Raw genomic sequence first — 19902 nt, 5'->3', positions numbered from 1 at the left:
ATGTGTGGTATTTGTTGTATTGTTACTTTGTGTAGCCAGCAAGCTATTCATGATTTCTTTAATGAAGACATACTCTGCTGTCTTAGAAGAAGAGGACCAGACAGTAGCCAACAGTTGATAAAAACTGCGTCTGATCTCTCTTACGAGTGTCTGTTTTCTGGCCATGTACTTCGCTTGAGGGGACTGATGACTCCTCAGCCTCTGGAAGATGCCAATAACAATATTTTTCTTTGGAATGGAGAAATTTTCGATGGAGTGCATGTAGGAGATCTAGAGAATGACACTGCAGTAATGTTTCATCATCTTGCATTATGCAGTAGTGAAGCAGACATTTTGTCACTCTTTTCATCACTTCGGGGTCCGTGGTCTTTTATTTATTTTCAAGCATCTAGACACAGTTTATGGTTTGGTAGAGATTATTTTGGTCGTCGTAGTTTGCTTTGGCAATTCAATAATGAGGTTGACAGTGCTTTCTGTCTCACATCTCTAAGTGTTTATTCCGAACCAGGTAAACAATGGCAAGAAGTCCCAGCATCTGGAATTTTCAAAATTGATCTCAAAGCTTGTGCAACAAGTAAATCTTTGTCTTTAACATTGTTTCCATGGAAGCACAGCTGCACAGAGAGAGCAGTAGAAGAAATATTCATTGAAGTCCTGGACCAAGTTTCGAAAGACTTACCGAACCACGTACCTCTTGTGATGAATCAATCAAAACTATGTCTCAGAACACCAGTTATCCCCTTAAACAAAACAATTGCTGAAGCTTCAGGTGAATGTCCAGGCACTAATATTAACAATGTTACCCATATGGTTTCTGTAGAAACCCTTCAAGGATTTCTTGCAGAAGAATCCAAGAAAACAACAGTCCATCGGTTTATTGATGTTTTAAATGAAGCGGTGAAGAGACGAGTTTTATCTCTCTTTAGAGATGAAGATCAGAAAACGAGAGAAGTTCCAAGCATGTCTGACAGGAAAGCACACGTTGCAGTGCTCTTTTCTGGTGGCATTGATTCGATGGTTATTGCAGCTCTTGCTGATAAACATGTGCCTGTAGGGGAACCAATTGATCTTCTCAATGTAGCTTTCATGTTAAAAGAACAAGCTAAGCAAAAGGGTACCAGTAAAGAACATGCCAACCAGGAAGTACAGCTGGATTTGCTTTATCCTCAAGAAAGTTGTAAAGATCTTGATGCTAAAACTGTTGCTCATTTATCTTGCTTTGCTGTTCCTGACAGAATCACTGGTAGGGCAGGACTGAAAGAATTAGAAGCCATTAACCCTTCAAGAACTTGGAACTTTGTGGAAATTAATGTTACACGAGATGAACTGAAAAAAATGAGACAACGACGCATTAAGCACTTAATTTATCCACTGGATACAGTCTTGGATGACAGCATTGGCTGTGCAATTTGGTTTGCTTCCAGAGGAGAAGGTTTTATTAATAACTGGGGAGAACTGAAACCATATAAAAGTCCTGCAAAGGTACTGATTGTTTTCTGCCTTATGCTTGACCTGTGAATGTTAAAGCAGTTCTGTTGTTTTGGAAATTGTCAGGAGTCTTTAATATTGATAAGGCTTCTGAAACTCAGTGGCAGAATATAGAATAGATCTCTACTGATAATCTGTGCATTCCGTTCTTTTGTCATGTAATGTGTATTGCTTTTCATTGAGCTTGAATGAGCAACAGTGTGACTAGGAAAAAAATAATGACAATCATTATCACTTTCAGTGTTTCAACTGCAGTAGTAGGTAACTGCTATACAATAGGTTAACAAATTTAGAGATAAACATTAATGAAATGGTAAGTAATGTTGTTTTGTGCCAGCATCTTACCTACTGTAAAATTACTAGCTTGTTACTTAGGCACACTATGTGACAAAATCACAATTAATAATGGCAGAAAAGATGACTACTTGGAATCTTTTGTAATTATAGTCTGAATGACAGAACTACAAAAAGTAGTTATTTGGGATTTTGTAACTTATGTATGTAGTGTGAAGTAAAATCTTTTTAGTAATTAGATTATTTTCTCGGGAATTTGATTCTTATTACTCACTTCCCAATTCCTGATAGTTTGCGTAGAGAAGAATAAACCGTTTAATTTCAGGAGTTTGTAGTTCACTGCTGCCTTTCCTTTTTGAGGCTTCTATTACTCTTCTACTAATTGCTAGATCTTAAAAACACAAAAACCAGCACCACCAATAACCCCAGCAAACCCAGTAGTTTGTGTAAAAATGACAGCTGTGGAACACAGTTGATTTACGTGACTGATCTACTTAAGGATGTGCATCTCAGATTTGCAAAACATACAAATTCATCTTAGGTCCAGAATATGTAGAAATGCATAATGAGTTAATAAAACATGAAGTGAAATTGTCATTCTCCCATCAGTTACTTACTAGTGTGCACAGGTAAAAAAATCAGTTGACTGCTAGCTGGTGTCAGATTAGTAAAACAGACTGTTTGTTAAGTGACTTCCACTTTTATAGTGAATTGCAGTTGAAGGCACAGTAATGGACCAAGTGTAGTATTGGTTTTCCCTGGATAACACTCTATGTACTTAAAATTGAGTAGACAGACAATATGACACATTTTTATTTTGTGTAATGCAGTTGTTATTAACACAGTAGCTGGTAAATTAATAATAATTAATAATCCGTGTGAATATTCAGGTGACTATTTAGAATTTCTGACATACTGAGTAATATGTGGCAATGATTTTTTAAAAATAAAGGCTGGTGCTTGACAAATACTGTTTATTGTAATAGAAACTATCAAAGACATTCTTCAAAGATACTGGTGTATTTGTGATGCACACAACATTATTTTCCTGGTTTTTGCTTGCCTTGGTAGAAATGTTTGTGTGTACTTGAAGTATGCTCACAATCAGACCTCAAGTTGCCAGTGACTATTGTCAGGCTTTATAAATGTGTAATGCACATCCCATCATGATCGGTAATATATTTAGAAGATGTGTATTAAAGTTATTCTCCTTAAGATGTAGTTAAACATTTAAGAGCTGTTATATATAATTAGCTTGCATAGATATTAAGAAAGATTTATTCTGTTTTCTTAGGTTGTGCTTACAGGAATTGGAGCAGATGAACAGCTTGCTGGATATTCTCGACATCGTGTTTGCTTCAAAAAATATGGCTTAGAAGGGCTGAATAAAGAACTTGAAATGGAGTTGGATCGCATTTCTTCTAGAAATCTTGGTAGAGATGACAGAATTATTGGTGATCACGGAAAAGAAGCCAGGTATTATTGTTTTAACATGAAGCAAAACTGGTTTTGCCAGTTAGATTCTGCTTTTAACACTCCAACAGAAAGCTTAGTTGAAACTTCTATGCATTTTATTATCTCCTGAGTTCTGTTGCAGTTTTGTTAATGTGTACTGTGTTGTGGGGTTTTTTTGTTTTTTAAAATGTGCTCTGTAGTACTGTGGAAAAGGTACTTAAGGAAATTTAGCAACTTGAATGTTGGACTTCCGTCTGGAAGTTTTAAGAAACAGCAGCAGATGTTGAAATTGTCAAAAGCAAGTTTGTTTTAACATTTTACATGGGACAGTCTTCAGCACAACTTTGAAGTGTTCTGGTATGGTCATCTAGGAAATGACTTTGGAAATGACAATGTAACATAGAAGCCATGTATTTCTGTCCATGCAATAGAGGCATGATCAATATCCACTGCATTTCCTGGTTGTTAAGTCAGAATAGTTGAAGAATCATTTTATTTGTGCTTTCTTTCTCCATGCTACCACCAACCTGCAAAAAAATCCTTAGGTATTGTCCAGTAGCAGAGAACACTCAGGTACCTGAAAGGTCCTTTGATGTGATCTTTGTGCCAGTGTTTTTCCAAATCTGTGCTTAGTTGCACATCATCAGTTTAGCAGTTGCAGCGGTGGACAGGTAATATTGTTAATCATGGTTGTGATTAGGTATGAATGTCTGGAATTCAGAATGTTGTCAGAATTTGTTGTGTAAATTTTTTTTTTCACAGTTACAGTGTAGCTTCACACAGTATTTTTAAATACTTAGAAGTTGTCTTGAGAAGTGTTACTTTAAAATTTGTCTTGCTCTTCCATTGTATTTTTTAAAAATTTTGTTTTGTATAAACCAAACATTTCTGATGCTTATTCTTATTTTTTTTATTTGCTTGAGTTTTGAAAACTTCTAGGCTTCTGAGTTTTCTTTCTCCAAGACAGTGTAACTGCTTTGGAGACTTGTTTCAGTGCTGTGACACTAACATTTAAGGTACACCTGTAGTTAGGAACTGACACAGACCCTGAAGTCTTCACATGTGGTAAAGGGGAAGACAAAGACTATTTGTATGAAGTTTTAAAATATTTTATCTTTCCTTTAGGTTTCCTTTTCTTGACGAAGATGTTGTTTCATTCCTCAATTCTCTGCCCATCTCAGAAAAAGCTGACTTGACTTTACCTCGAGGAATTGGTGAGAAATTGATTCTTCGTCTTGCAGCCAAGGAGCTTGGCCTTACAGCCTCGACCATTTTGCCAAAAAGGGCTGTACAGTTTGGATCTCGGATTGCAAAACTGGAGAGCAACAGTGAAAAAGCATCTGACACATGCAGCAGACTGAAGTTACTTTCAGTAGATGAATGATAAAGCTACATCTTGAGATGTTGCATTTATCCTATATGCAAATGAAGTAAATCTCTGGAGTTTTCCTAGAATAGTCTGTTTGTTTACACACTTGTAAAGAGCGTTCAGGTGATGGCTTTAGAAGGGAGGGTATGGTGAAGAACTGGCTTGGGTTGCCAGAGCCAAAAAGCGCCGAGGATCTCAGGCCTTGTTGCCTTTTGGAGATCTGCCCTCCAAGTATCATGCTTGCTGTTTCATTACTTGAGAAACAACTTGTTTAAACCTTCATCGGTTCAGATGCAAATTATCATCACAGCAATTCTTGTCAACTCCCTCCAGCTTACATTGATAGAAAAATGGGACAAATTTTCATCAGTGTTGATTACATGGCAGAAGTTTGGGGCATATATACCCAAAGAGAAATGTATTGGGTTCTTTGAGCTCTTGTGTTCTGAAATTAATATTGATACCAATGGGGAAAACCCAAACAGATGGAAATACTTCTTGAGTTTTTGTTCTTTAAATTCAAATCTGACATTGATATTTTTATATCCTCTAGATATCACATCTTACAGATTTTTATATGTTTATATCTTTTATATATTAAATACTAAAATAACTTCAGTGTTTTAAGCAGTTGTCATATTACTACTTCTAAAAAAGAAAACCAACCAACCTTATCTTTTTTTTTATCTTGTGGAGTTAGAACTGCCACTGTTTTGAGGGTTTTTTGGACTGAATTTCAAATGTCAACATTTTGAATATGCACAGAGTGTTCCCTCATGGACATAAGAATACTCAGAGTTGGTACTCCATCAGTAAAGGATATTAAAGATCACAATTCTAGCATGCAAATGTATGTCTTTATAGTATGAGAGGACATTGTACGTGGTTGAAATTGGCATCAGAGATAAGGAATAAACGTTTTCTCCAATTCAACACTTATTTTTCAAAGGAAAGTGCTGTAAGAATATTTGCTAATACTGAGCTGTACAAGCTGGCACAAGATACCTTAATCATAAGGACAGCATTGCCCTAAAAATGCATTCCCTTTAGGTGACATTTCTGGCTGGCACAATAGCAATCTGAGGAATCATCAAAACAGATTCACCTCAGAAGGTATAAACTATTCCCTGAGGGATGCTTTTCATTTTCATGAGGTTTAATTTGCTGTGAGGCGTGCAAATGGTCCATGTAAAGAGGCAGAACACTTTTAAATGTGAAATGAAATCAAAATTGTGCTTCAGCTTCCTTGTTTGCTGAGCATTGGTAAAGGTTGTGAAGTCACAATTCTGTGGGTCACTGTATTGATGTAGCAACTTTGTATTGATGTAAATAATCCTTACTGCTGACTTAGGAACTGTTTTCTCAGGCTGCCTGTCATGCGTCAGGCTGTAAGGCTCAGGTGTTTGACATGGATATGCCAGGTAGGGAACGTTGCCCCATTCCAGTCATGGAATTCAACCGCAAGAGGTAAGGAATGTGCACAGTAATATAGATACTATAGTATCGACTTGGAAATAATAGATGTCTTTTCTGATTTCAGATATGCTTTTACTTAACTGAAATTGCTAAGTATACTATGAAAGCTTGAGAAGAATAAAGATTTTCATAGCTTAAGAGACAAAATGTATTTTGATTGCAGTTGGATTTTTTTTTTTAACAGATTAAACAATACTATCAAATAGGAGTTAAAGTTCTGTACATGTAGTACAGTTGCCGGCAACATATAGAGTTGCTGGCTAAACACTGTGCAACCATTTATTTTGTATAACGCAGTTACTTTTTCTGGAAATAGTGGAACAAAAGTTCTGTACAAAAAATAAAACCAGCATTGTTCATCAAAATAGCAACTTGTGTTTTTTCAATGCTTTAAATTCAAGCATGTGAAATTATTACAAAAGCAATATAAAACTAAGGTTTAAATTGTAAACAAGCAGAGACTGTGGTTGAGGGGCTTTTTCTTCTCTTATTTGAGCCCTGTAAAACTTAAAAATGTCCTATAGGAGGCAGTGGTTGTATTATTTCATGTAAGAAAACTGTTCATCTTGCTACAGCTATATTAAATTCCAAGTAAATGTTTTCAATTGTACTAACTGCTTTAAAACTTATTCAAACATAGTTCATAAAGATAGACTTTCAAGACGGAATTATTTTCAGGTTTAAAACTTACTAATTGTTTGACTGTTGCAGTTACTGAATATACTTAAAAACCAAAATGACTCCTAAGGTGATACAAAATGATTACATTCTACAGGTTTTAATAATATCCAGAAGGTTAAAACGCAGTGAGGACAAGGCATATATATTGTGTACATTATGGCAGTGTAGGGCTGCAAGGATCTCCAGAGGTCATCTCGTTTACAGCCTTGATTTCAGTGAAGAATGAAGTATTTAATACCTAGCATGCAGTGACTGAGCAATCCGTTTCAATAGGTAACATATACTGTTACTTCCCTTCCTTAAAATAGAAAGCTTTTCCTAACAATTTTTAAGTCTTTTCTGCAAATTAAGCTAAATACTTTAATCCCTCCTGCAATGAAGAACAACTAAACACTGGTTTTGTAACACTTTTTAATAGACTGAGAGTTCTTCAGTGTATCACCTTCATTGTTTTAGTCAGCCTCTTACTGCAGTAAGAAAAGCCAACCCTCTATTTATTATAGGAATAACACATAAGAGACAAGAAAGACTAAATACCTGCCTCTTTTAGCACTATATTGTTGATTCATATTAAATTTGATTCCATTAGTTCCAGAATCCCAATTACATGTTTTCATTTAAATGGAGGCAATTTTGAACATATACATTATGAATTAGAAAACTCTTCTTGTCATCCAGAATGAAGAAGTGCTTAATACTTGAAGTATTTATTCCAGTAAATACCGTTGCAATGAATAACAATGTAAAAGTGTATTATACGTATTATCAAAAGGCAAAGTCAACCCATTTTTCATTATGTGTGGTATATATTATAAATATATAAACCTTATAAGTTATAAAGTGTAAACAATGGAGATAATATCATTTGTGTAAGTTTATATTTATTAGCAAGTGCAGTTTTGATGTTTTTTGGTTATTGTTTTAATACCTAGAACTCAGACATTTGTGGAACAGTAACTGGAATCATTTTGGTGATACCACAGAGCATTCTCTGGCAGGTGATTTCCAACACTTGTAAACCAAATACTGTCAGTAAATATAACAGGTTTTATTGAACAATTTATAGTGGCATTTACTAAGTTACTTGTTAAGATGCCAACCATCGTATCTTCTTTTTTAGTTTTGGCACCTTGATGGAATCTTCTTCCACTCTTTTTGAAATATCAGTTCCAAGGGGAGCTCTAGGAAGTAATAAAATGATGTATTTGTTAAAAATAAATAGCATTATGGTCACATCACACAGATGTGCAGATTCAGAGACCCTTTTCACAATGAGCACAGGAGTCACAGTATTTTTGCAGATTCCCTGCACTGTTGGACTGTGTGACCTTTAAGATGGTTCATCTGAAGCTGCACCTAGAAATATCTTTTCATTTACAAATATTTTTTTTATTTGTAGCTGTTCCAAACTCAGGAAACACAGTTGTGATTTCAAAGTCATCTTTTGGGGACCTTCCTTTAGTTAGATTCTGATTTTAGCTGACAATTCATTTCACATCTCACTGGTGAATGCAAGACAGACTAGAAGTTCACTCTATCTCCTTGCATAGTCTACATACAGCAAATAAAGCTTGGTATTTTATTCACTGAGATATATAAAGTAAGTTATTTTCGAAGAAGAGTATTTTATTATTTTTCACGTGGAAGTTATAGAAACATATTTTGTCTTCAGACCTTCCAAGTCTGTTTTTCTGGAAATGGGAAAAACCTGAAAAAAATTGCAAGTTTAAGACCAGCTGATACTTTTGAAATACTACAATTTTGTTTGGCCTTAAGCCTATGATCTACTTAAATCCATAGAACAAGTCTTGTCTAGTAAGTCCTTAAAAAAAAAAAAAAAAAAAATCAGTATTGTCAGTAAAAAACCCCCAGTATTATCAGATGTTATATGTCAATTTCTTTTTTTAAATTGATTGCTCATTATCAATACAGTTTGACTGGGAGCATTTTGATTTCTGTCTACAGTGACTGAGCAGCTAGAGGGAGCGTATTACAGCTTAACTTGCTCCAGTTTTTCCACACCATAATGGTGATAGACTACCATACATCATGACAGTTCTGTGTATTTTCCTAAGTTTCTGAGCCAAAACAAACAAATGTCAGACACAATAATTTCTATTTCACAACTTCATTGAAAAGAAGTGCTGCTAACTTTTGAAGCCTATATGCACAGCAAAGACACTTCTTATCAGCTTCTGCAACTCTTTTTAGTCTACGCCTCCCTCCACTTTCATTGGCCATAGTGAATAAGTGAAGAACAAGACCGTGAAGAAACTGAGTCACTTACTTGGGTTCATAGCGGACGCCGTCAGTACTGTGTAAAACGCCAAGCCCTGCACGTAACCTTTCAATGCCATTCCTGAGCAAGAAAGCAATTATGTAAAAATCTACATCATAACTATCTGAACATGTGTATGCGGTTCAGTCACCACCAACAGAAGTTCTTGACTCTGATGCAACTTTTAAAGAACGTTATAGAAACACATGCGAAGACAAAACAACTCACCATGCAATCATAACGCCATTATCAGTGCAGAGTCTTGGAGGAGGACACAGAAAAGCAAAATCATTTACATCTGCCAAAGTCTGTAGACCTTTTCGTATATACTGATTACTTGCAACTCCTCCTGATACAACCTGACAGCAGTTTCCAAAAGAAAAAAAAAAAAAGTTACTCCTAAGTACTGATGGGTCACACTCAACTAACATCCTCTTTACAGAAAGGTTATTGGATGAAGTTCTGAAGACAGCGATAAATAACAGATTTGAAGATTAAAACATATCTTTGAAGATGAAAACATTTAAGAAAAGAGTATGATAAGTGAGCTTATTATGCTAAAAGAGATTTCTGAATAAAGGCATTTTAGAACTAGAACAGCTGTCAAGCTGAACAACCTGAGCACTAGGTCAAATTATGTGGCCTAAATTTTTATGGAAGGTCAAATTAGATGGTAAGAACATCTCTTTGTAGCTTAAATCTGAACTATGAAAGATTTTATTGTAAATATTTATATGACTATTACTTTAATCCTGGTATTTTAACAATCTCTAACAATACTGACATCTTCCTCACCTGTCAAGGGACAACATCAAAGGCATCTGCATCTTCAAATAATGCTATACAGTCAAATATAAAAAGGAAAAAAAAATGTATACCCACCAAAGTAGCATTTTTTGATGGTAATATGCTATTTTTTATGCAGAAGAGCATAGCTCGGTATGTCCGCTGGATAATGTGAACAGCCACCGCATGCTGTACAGCAGCAGCAATATCCTTAACACAGGATAGGATCTCACCTTCTTGAATACCTATAAAAATGTATGGTCAAATGGGTTTTCCCGAGTATAGGTCATCAAAAACACGGTTTAGATCTGACTTTGTTTAAAAATACCTTCTTCTTTTTCTTTTTGTATAATGGCTTTATTGACAAGGCTCTGAAGTCCAGAAAAAGAAAAATCACAGTTCCGATACTGTTGCATGGGAAGTCTGAACGTGTGCTGGTGCCGGTTCCCCGATCGAGCCAAGTGCTCTATCGCCTTCCCACCAGCCATGCTGTGGCACTCCAGGTGCTTTCTTAAAGACAGTCTTCTGGCTACCTAAGGAGATAATAAACAACAGACTTGGAACAGAGAGCTAAATTAATTCCTTCTGTAACTGCATCACTGTACTGTTGTCCATGGAGTCAAATTAGACACCACAAAATCCAATCCAACATGAAATTATGAACAGGGCACAATAAGAACAAGATGCCTGCCAGCTGGATTTTTTTTTCCTAGAGTAATTAGAAATGCAATTCTAGAACAATTTGGGCAAACATGAGGGTCAAGGAATTTTGCAGGAAACATTAATTACCCAATTTTTATGCTATAGGGAACACACACAGACTGCCATACTGTATTACCAGATAAATAGGAACAAAGTTGTTTTCAGCTTTCAACAATCTTCTTTCTGACTCTGCTCCCCCACTTTTTAAATTAATACACACAAATACTGTTTAAAAATTCTGCTTGTGTTAGAGAACAAAACTGCAAGTTTGTACAGATTGTACTCAGCGACCCAGAAAACTGAAAGCCAAACCAGGCTTTTCAAACTGTACAAAAAAACCCCAAAACACACCAAAAAACACACACAGTAAGAAATGTTTTAGGATGCATTGTCTTAAACCTAACAGCATCCTCTAAAATATCACTATCAGTCTTCTGAAATTGATGCAACTTGTTTGTTTAATGGGTGTCAACTGAACTTCCAATACCAGTTTTGGTTATGTTGTCTGTTTTCTAAAAGTATAATTAATGTATGTGTGTTGCAACTGATAGTATGCATAGATTTTTAACAGCCTCTTGTGTCTTAAATCTATGGTATTTCAAAATAGACAAAAGAAAAATTTAAGTAGAGCTCATATTGCACTGTATTGCTGTCCTCAGGCTGATAATAATACTACCATTATATAGTTTGACTACAACAAAAAGAAACAAAACCACTTAGAAGCACTTCGGTAAGGAAATATTACCTTATCCAGCATGTCCCCCGGTGCTATATCTAGGGACTGTCCAAGCAGAAGGAAATCTGAAACCCCTTGTGCTACTGCCAAGATGCAGTGACCTCCAGAGAGTAAAAGAACTAAGAAGGGAAATTCCACGGGATGGGTGAGTCTGATGGTCAGCGCATGAGCCTCCATGTGATGGATGGGGATGAACGGCTTCTGGTGCTCCTTCACCAGGTTCAGGCTGTACTGCAGGCCCACTCCCAGGCTTAGCGCAAGTCCTGGCTTTACTGTAGTTGCGATAGCTGCAAGTTCACGTACAGAAACTCCACTGACGTGAAGCGCCTCTTTTACAACTCGCTCAATGTTTTCTCTGTGAAGCTGCTGTGCCACCACAGGAATTATTCCACCTGCTCTAGTAAAAACAAATAATTAGATTTGTAACAGATTGAATGGGATAAAAATAGGTTTTAAACATCTCTTAACCTTGCATATCCTGCGTGTTTCCTTAGTATGTTCTCAAATGCCGTGTAAAGGGCACCTCTGCACTGAAGAGAACATAATTATCACTGGGAGGTCAGAAAGGGATGTAACTTGCCCTTTTTTGGTACACATACCTTTAAAAGTATCTCAACGCTGTTCCAAAATAATGTCTGTAACTTAATATTCACAACCCCTCACTTGTCAGTTCATGGACTTAGCCACCAATGCCTATATTTGATTTTCCCTTTAAAAAAATTGAAGAATTTGGTGGTTTTAACAGTAATAATGACTTAATCTTTAATTCAAGCTTGATAAGTAATCTGCCTCTGTTTGAAAAAAAATACTGGAGGAAACTTGTTAAATGCACAGCATTTCTTTCCTCACTCCTAGTAGTATCTCAAGCAGGACATGGTGTGGCCCAAGAGATTGGTCTTTACACCTACCCAATTCTTACTGAGTTTCATGGAGAAGACTTTTATACTCGTATTACAAGAATAACAATAAAATCATTAGTAAGGTGAAAGTCCCGAGAGAAGTATATTCTTACTGTAAGTGGACTTTCTTCTGAGAGTGCAGCGCTTCTCCCAGAATGTTGCCGGCGTCATCCACCACAGCAGCGCCGGTGTCATCACAGCTCGTCTCTATTCCCAGAACTAGTTTCCCAAGATGCTGTTTCACAGAGTGAGCCGAGCTGCTTTTCAGCCACGCAGCTCGGCTGTGTTTCACAGATTCCAGAAGGCTTTTGGCAATGCTGTTCATTGTTTAAAATCTATCAGGTCGTTATGTCTAGAAAAGAACTGTACAGTTTATTACTGGTGGGTTTTCAAGCATGTGCTGTGGTTTGATTTTCTGAAGAGAGGGTATTACTTTTAAGGCTATGAATGAACATGCATGATATTTAAGACCCTAAGAAAAAAAAATGGGGAGCTAATATCTTTGTTTTACCTCAATCATGCTTCGAGAGGGCTCCTTGCTGTGTGGCACGCTTCCTGCGGTCCTACAGGAGGGACACAACCACAGGGTAAACCCGTGCCGCGCAGCAGACCCGCGGTGCGGGTGCAGCTTCGCTGGCAGCGGTGCTGTCTCTGGGTTCCGCGGCCGCAGTCCCAGGCGCTCGCTGCCACCCCTGGCAGACCTGCGGCTACGGGCCCGCTCAGCCCCTTCCGCCCGGCCCGGCCCGGCCGGGGCAGCGGCGGCTCCGGGGCGGGGCCGCGGGCGCGCAGGCGCGGAGCGGAGCGAGCAGCGGCTGCCATCGCAGGGCGGCCCTGCCGCGCTGCCGGGCCCAGCAGGCCCCGCTGGAGCACGGGGCTTCAATCCGCGAGTCAGGAGCCCCGCACACCCGCCCGAGGGAGCCCGGCCCGACAGCGGGGGCCCGGCGCTACCCCGCGCCCTGCCGCTGAAACCCGCGTCGCTGCCACACAAAACTGCGACGTGCGCAGGAATTCAAATGTTACCCAGTTAACATTTTCTGTACAAATAACAGTTAGTTATTCTCCAACTGTTAAAAAAAAATTCATAGCTCATTACTTTTTTTTTTTAAACAGCGTCTTTATGAATCAAGTAAATAAACCAGAAAATTATCTTAGCAAGAAAAGAAATTGGTCACTGTGGGCTTTTTTTACTTTTGATTTTTAATTTATTTTGGTTTTTTCCAGCTCACTGGCTGTCACTGCAACCACAATGTAAATCAAGCCTTAACTGGAGATTTCAGTTAAATCTGAGCCGGTTTTGGCTGGCAGACATATGGCAGACTGCAAAATTCATCCTTTTTTCAAGACAGAGAAATAAGTGCTCAGAGCTCTAGATGTACCATGTTCACTCTAGAGTTGATTTACTCAGTATTACACAGTACCCCTAAACCACAGCATTCATCCATGTTTCCAAGACATGCAAATTACCTACACCTTTTTCTGCAAACGCATACAGTTAGTCCATGTGATTTACCTATTCACCTACTTCTAGTTCAGCTGCTATTCTAACTTATGACCTACACAGAGTTTCTCTTACGTGTTCTGATATTGTTGCTCTACAATGGGGCTGCTCCTCCTACAATGGCAGCAACCCTTTCCCCCACCATTACAAGCCCCTGAACTACCAAAAATAACCCATCAGTCAAGTATCAGACAAAATCCTCAAAAATCCACATCTTAAAAGAAATTTCAGTTTTTCAGGATGTCCCACTTAGCCATAGAAAAGTCAGAATCCTGGTAAGCGAAATGGAATAAACACAACAGTAGCAATTTGTAAAAGCGTACATAAACTGAGCCACCAAGCTGATGTAGAAATCCCCTGAGCTGACAGTTGAGGACTTTCCTCGATCTCTGTGACAAATAAAATCACAAAAACAGATAAGGCATGAATTATACCATCAGTTTATGCCAGCTGTCACAGTAGGTACTGTGAGGCAAACTTTTACAATGCAATGACAAGCACAACCACCTACAATCCATACAGCAGAAACCAGTTACTTTCACTTTATCTAAGAATGTGGCCTCACCAGTCCTTGGCATTGAGGATCCTGGATTTATATGTAAAGTTACCATTCGGGTTACAGTTCACTGGGTATTTGTGAAATGTTACTCTCCATTTCAACTGTTACTCGCATCTTCTTTCCATGAGCCAGGCATACAAACAGTCTGAATGGTGATTACGCTTTAGAGCTGGGCCTGCCCAGCTCTTCATGGAAATCTTCCTTCTAGAGGTTTCCAATTCACATTTAAGTATTTGAAGGTATCTTCTTATAAACTCAACTTTTGTCCCAGACAAGGCTGCAGGAAATAGGAATTGTATCTCAGATGTAAAAGCATCTCTCACCAAATACAATTAGCTACACGGCACAGCAGATGACTTGTTTCCTTCACCTGGAGAGCACCAGTAGCCACGTCAGGGGCAGTCAGTGTCAGACCTTCTGCTTAATATTTATTGATGCCAAAGATTCGAACGCCATGCAACTGCGGCAGCTTGGGGATAAGTACGGTCAGGAGAGAGGTTGTGTTGAGGATAAAGTGTGCTGGATCATACTTGGTGTAGAAACTCGCCAGGAAGTACCTGCGGGAGCAAAGGGAGCAAGCTTAGCTGCTAACACCCTTGTCTAAAAAGTAAACCAACAAAACATCATTGAAAAAAGTGCTTTAGTGACTAGTCATATTTTACTGGTTGCCAACCAGGCTTACTCCTGTTTTAAATATCTCACCTGAGACTCTAGAATATAGACAGTAAAATTATGGACTAAATATCTTCTTCCCACACTTCCCAAGGTGCTAAAAAGCAGCTGGTATTTTCATCCTGCATTTTTCCCTGCCCCTCAACTTCACATCTCTGACTTCTGCAGCTACAAGCCTGATTTGTGATACAGATTTTAAATGCTGTAAGATCCGTTACGAAAATATTTGCAGTTCTGCTACCCTAGCAAGCTGAGTGACAAAGCATTTGACATTTTTCAGTGCAAAAATCATGTATGCTGAGCACATCTGTGATTGGCATGATTTTAAAACGCTTCCCGTCTAGCCAATGTTCCCAGCACATTTTTCTTTTAAGCTAGTCCACAACCTGCACAAGTGCAAGAATAAGGAAACGTGTCTCAGAAAATCCAATTCACTACCAACTTCTTTATGCTTTGAGCCGATAATTTCATCTTGTTCTTTGAAAAAACTAGTCAAACAAATGAGGCTATCACATATTTTTCCCCCCAGCATAACAGAGACGTTTATTCAGCTACTTATGCATTATCAATGCATAAAGAGAGCCATGTGCAAGTGTTATAAATACAAAATTCCCACTGGAAAGTCGGAATCTATCTTTGAAGAAAGAGAGGGGTTTTTTTTAGGAGTTATATGTATGTTTTCAGTATCTATCCTTTGTGCACCAACATTGTAAACATGATGCAGGATCTTCCCTTCCCCCCAACCCTGCCATGCAAGTGGACGACTTCCTTAAGAGAAAAAAAAGACTTATTAGAGTTGGATATTAAATACGTTATCTGATTTCCTTTAGTTACACAACCATACTTTTGTCAACAGAGACAGGCAGTGTAGAATTTCTCATCTTTTTACATAACTAGTATAAACAGAAAACAATCTGTACAAAGCAAAACTGACATGAAAAATCCCAGACCCCACTCAGAGAGGACTGTCACACTGCTCCGAACTCACAAGTTGCAAAATGGTTAATAAATGCTGTCATGTGCATGCACTACAGGCAATTAGTTTAGATTCTCAATATTTATGACTTCGCTATCTCTTAAAGAAGTTAACAGTGAGTTTTCCTCATAACATTTCTAATCTTTAAAACCTGCCCCATTAATAACTGTTTACAAACTTCGACTTCAGTATGTGGGCATGTTGAAAGCTCCAGGAATAAAAACTGTTGATTATACGGCCTGTAAATCCCTAGGTGTGTAACATAGAAACAAACAAGCAAGAAAAAAAGAGAAAACGCTTTTCCAATGTCAACTGCAACTCATTTGGTTGCAGCTTTTGAAATCATAGTTTTACAATTCAAATAATCCATAATACGGTTTTGAACTCACAGAATTATAGGAGAGATTGTGAAGAATTTTCTTGAAGATGTAAATTGTACTCCATAATCCAGTTGTTCCCAGTGTGTTAGCAGCCTAGCTTTCCCCTGATCAGGTGTTTCAAAAGGAGTTCCCTTTACCGCGTGCAAAAACACATACATTCCCTGGGGAAAACAAAAGTGAATACAATGGCACATTTTTACATTGTTCGATGCACTGTAAAAAAAAGAAAGTAAATGAATTCTCACTCAGAAGGGCTGCAAGCCCGTAACAGCAAATTATAGAAGAGGTCTTCAGCTTCCAAATCCTTCTGCATACAGAAGTCATCATGCAAATCACAACCCACTAAATAACAAATGGTTTCAGGGCTTGGGTCAAGGTAGTCCAGTTTTTCCCACTGCTTTCAAACAAGATATTTCTTTTGTCATGTATAGTGACAAAGTTGTACACTGAAGTCATCTTAAGCTAAAATTTATCTAGCTTGACCAGTATCAAAGCAAGAAGAAAAAGATCACAAATGTTTCTGTCCAAGGAAACAGGTAAAGTGCTGAAATTAAACACTTCGGGATACTAACAGACTTATGTAGAAACATTAGTAGATAATATCCAAGCATTAAAAATGTAATATATTTTATGGATTCAGCACAGCTCTCCAATATATACAAAACAATGTAAAAGTCGGTTCGCATTATGATTTTACTTTTGCAAGATTCTAGATTAATTGACTTTTAAAAGAATACATAAAATATGTAAGGTCTATTACACATCTTTTATGCTTAAACCCAAAGGGATCATGTATGATTCCTTTTCCCCAAAGGAGCCAAGGCATTTCATAGTGGATAAGCCAAGCAGAGGTGGTGTTTTGGCTAGCTGGATGTCATTATCCATACAGCCTGGCTATTTCCCTCTTCTGCTACTAAAAATAAATACATATTAACAGCTTTTCAAATTTTGTTACAAGAGAGGGTACTTACCAGGTTGTGAATCACATTTGTTAAAGTCCAAGCGACAGGGACACTAAAGAAAGGAATGCTGAGCAAGACAACGTGCAGCATGCTGACTCCGAGCGCGTAGGTCAGCCACATTCCCCGACTGCTCATCACCCGCGTGTTTGGATTTACCTCGCTATGCGCAACTCCTACGTTCATTTTTACCCTATAAAACAGAAGTGGTTGAAGATTGAGACTACTGTTATAGAGAAGTACTTAAATATGCAATTTTTGAATTTGGGAAAAGGGTGTTTCAAATAAGCAGGCCTGGAAGCAACACAGGGCATAACTGAAGATCATAAAATCATAGAATCATTTCGGTTGGAAGAGACCCTCAAGATCATTGAGTCCAATCACAACCTAACTCTAGCACTAAACCACATCCCTAAGAAACTCATCTAAACACCTTTTTAACCACTCCAGGGATGGTGACTCCACCACTGCCCTGGGCAGCCTGTTCCAATGCCAGACAACCCTTTCTGGGAAGATTTTTTTCCTAATATCCAATCTAAACCTCCCCTGACACAACTTGAGGCCATTTCCTCTTGTCCTATCACTTGCTACTTGGGAAAAGAACTTGCTACTTGGGAGAAGAATGATGTACCTCAAGATCTTCAAAGTATGATGCTACAGAAGGGACATTAAAAAAAAAAAAAAGCCTGCTGTGCTGTTAGAAGCTGCAGTAGCAAACCCGTAAAAAAACAAGCTTTCTAACTTTGTCATCTAAATTCCTTTCTCCATCCACAACAATATCCACAGTTCTTTTCCACTTTCCATATCAGACAATTTTCCTCCCATTTCTCGTTTGTGTAATGGCTGATGAAGAATTCTGCATATACCAATTGCCAAGCCACCTACTGCTAGAAAGAACAAATAAGGACTAATTCATGCCTCCTTTTCTTGCAGCAGAGCACAGATTCCAGATTTTCCTCCTCCCCCCACCTGTTAGTTTTCAGACAGACCTTTCCGTCTTTCAAATCTGGCTGAAATTAGCCAACAGGTTCACAAGTTTTTTAAGTGACAGACACAATGCAAAGATACACAGAACGATTTCATAATCCTGTTTTCTTCAGGAGATCAACAGAACCTCCTTGAGGTGACACTCTTGTCCTGTTGTACTAAAATTTGTAACAATAAGTGATCTGTAAGACTATTTATATTCATTTATAGGGCTGGGATGGAGACTTTTAAACTTCATTCTAAACCAGTCTACAAAAGTATTGTTTAACCAGCAAAAATAGTTTGCTTGTGGTAGGAAGTTTATTTCTTGTATTTGCTTATTGCTGTAAAGTAATACCTGAGCATTTTGCACTATTAACAGGAGGCTGTAGAATAAAAATAGATATGATGAACCTGAAACTGAACTGGGGCAACGCTGATTTTAATAAATACTTATGCAAAGTATTTAAAAACGTGCACATGAAGGGAACATATTACCTGAGACTGCAAAGTGCGCTTGTTCCTCTCCCCCCGGATGCCGGCCCGCAGGTGAGTACCCAGACAGACCCCTCCACATAATTTACCACCTCTTCCTATTTTCCCTCATGTTTCATGTCTTAATCTGACGGGCACCTCCTCTCAGGTCGCTGGGCCCCTGCCTGGCCTCTCCCACCCCGGGACGGTTGTGCCCCGACACCCGGCGCAGGTCGGGGCCTCCGCGGGGAGCGGCTTGGCTTCGCTTCCCTTCCCTTCCCGGCCCCGCACCGCGCGGGCTCCCCGGGGAGCCCCCTCCGGCTGAGCCCCGCCCCAGCAGAGGGCCCCCCCGGCAGCCGCCCCTCCCGCCGGGCCCCGCCGCTCGCCTCAGGGCCGGGCCTGGCCCCGGGCCTGCTGGCAAGTACCGGCGCGCAGGCGCTAGCGGCGGCTCGGCCCGGACCTCCCTCCCTCGGCCTCCCCAGCGCTGCCCCACCTTTCCACAGACCCGCCGGCCTGAGCATCGCCGGCCCCGCTGTGGCCGCGGCCGCTGACGAACAGGAGCGGAGCTGGAGCCGCCGGCCGCAGATGGAGCCTGCCGACCGGCCCGTGGGCAGGGCTGGGCTGAGCTGGGCCCGGGCAGGGGAGGGGCCGGGCCGAGCCACCCGCACCGCCCACAGCAGCGGCGGGAACGGCGGCGTCGCGGACGCGCAGGTAGCGCAGCCTCGGGGCCCCGCGGGGGCGGCACTCGGTAATGGCGGAGGGGCGGCGCGCGGTAGCTGCCTGCCCGCCGCGGGGAACGCCGCCGCCGCCGCCGCCTCCTCTGCGGCCTTAGCGGGGACGCTGCTTCCCGCGGACCACTGGCGGCACGGCGGCAGGAAGCGCTGCCGCTCTGGGCGGCGCGGGCCGGGCCGGGGCCTGCGCCGGGGCCTGGCGGGAAGCGCGCGCGCGCGGCGGCACCGGCCCGGCCCGGCCCTGCCCTGCCCTGCCCTGCCCTGCCCTCCCCTGCCCTGCCCTGCCCTGCCCTCCCCTGCCCTGCCCTGCCCTGCCCTGCCCTCCCCTGCCCTCCCCTGCTCTCCCCTCGTCTCAGGGCGCGGCGGTGCCGCTGCTTTTCTTGTCGAAAAGCCGAACCGGGAACGGTGGACTATTCGTGTGGTTTTAGGTAAACTCAAGGGTGACTGCCCGCAGGCTTTCTTTACAGCTTTCAGCAGTTTTTTTACCTCATAAACTGAAGAATTACCTGAGTACGTGTTCTCG

The 19902-nt window shown here is 40.1% G+C and overlaps 4 protein-coding genes across 12 annotated transcripts in view; 2 read left to right on the top strand and 2 right to left on the bottom strand.

Annotated features, from left to right (window-relative positions):
• ASNSD1 (asparagine synthetase domain containing 1) lies at positions 1-6603 on the top strand. Its single transcript, XM_065637736.1, has 3 exons — positions 1-1482; positions 3077-3258; positions 4363-6603. The coding sequence occupies exons 1-3, from the start codon at positions 1-3 to the stop codon at positions 4619-4621; spliced, it is 1923 nt and encodes a 640-aa protein (XP_065493808.1). The 3' UTR covers positions 4622-6603.
• Positions 6604-7175: 572 nt separating this feature from the next.
• OSGEPL1 (O-sialoglycoprotein endopeptidase like 1) lies at positions 7176-12922 on the bottom strand. 3 transcript variants are annotated; one of them, XM_065637821.1, is made up of 8 exons: positions 12676-12922; positions 12278-12527; positions 11275-11662; positions 10156-10360; positions 9924-10072; positions 9270-9400; positions 9051-9122; positions 7179-7944 (listed from the first exon to the last, which is right to left on the bottom strand). In XM_065637821.1, exons 2-8 carry the CDS (start codon positions 12487-12489, stop codon positions 7851-7853), a joined length of 1251 nt encoding a protein of 416 aa, XP_065493893.1. In that variant the 5' UTR covers positions 12490-12527; positions 12676-12922; the 3' UTR covers positions 7179-7850. The 3 variants fall into 3 exon arrangements, with proteins under 3 accessions (XP_065493894.1, XP_065493895.1, XP_065493893.1); XM_065637822.1 differs by lacking the exon at positions 12676-12922 and having other exon boundaries at positions 7176-7944; positions 11275-11660; positions 12278-12360; XM_065637823.1 differs by lacking the exon at positions 12676-12922 and having other exon boundaries at positions 7176-7944; positions 11275-11657; positions 12278-12357.
• A 1164-nt stretch (positions 12923-14086) lies between these two features.
• Positions 14087-19222, bottom strand: ORMDL1 (ORMDL sphingolipid biosynthesis regulator 1). Of its 2 annotated transcripts, none has more exons than XM_065637131.1 (4): positions 19142-19222; positions 17221-17401; positions 16259-16410; positions 14087-14778 (listed from the first exon to the last, which is right to left on the bottom strand). In XM_065637131.1, the coding sequence occupies exons 2-4, from the start codon at positions 17392-17394 to the stop codon at positions 14643-14645; spliced, it is 462 nt and encodes a 153-aa protein (XP_065493203.1). In that variant the 5' UTR covers positions 17395-17401; positions 19142-19222; the 3' UTR covers positions 14087-14642. The 2 variants fall into 2 exon arrangements, with proteins under 2 accessions (XP_065493203.1, XP_065493202.1); XM_065637130.1 differs by lacking the exon at positions 19142-19222 and adding an exon at positions 18673-18948.
• Positions 18666-19902, top strand: part of PMS1 (PMS1 homolog 1, mismatch repair system component) — a 56915-nt gene continuing 55678 nt past the window's right edge. For 3 of the 6 annotated variants that reach the window (XR_010606362.1, XM_065637126.1, XM_065637125.1), the window contains exon 1: positions 19234-19359. Coding sequence is in view for 2 of the 6 variants with exons in the window: in XM_065637126.1 (XP_065493198.1) it covers positions 19234-19359 (126 nt within the window). In the remaining 4 variants the exon portion in view is untranslated. Of the gene's footprint in view, positions 18724-19233; positions 19397-19724; positions 19808-19902 lie in introns of those variants that run through there. The other 3 variants (XM_065637129.1, XM_065637128.1, XM_065637127.1) reach the window with 3 other exon arrangements.

Source organism: Caloenas nicobarica, chromosome 6 (genome assembly GCF_036013445.1).
Source record: "Caloenas nicobarica isolate bCalNic1 chromosome 6, bCalNic1.hap1, whole genome shotgun sequence".
Lineage (NCBI taxonomy): Eukaryota > Metazoa > Chordata > Aves > Columbiformes > Columbidae > Caloenas > Caloenas nicobarica.
This window is presented reverse-complemented; position numbering and strand designations above follow the sequence as displayed.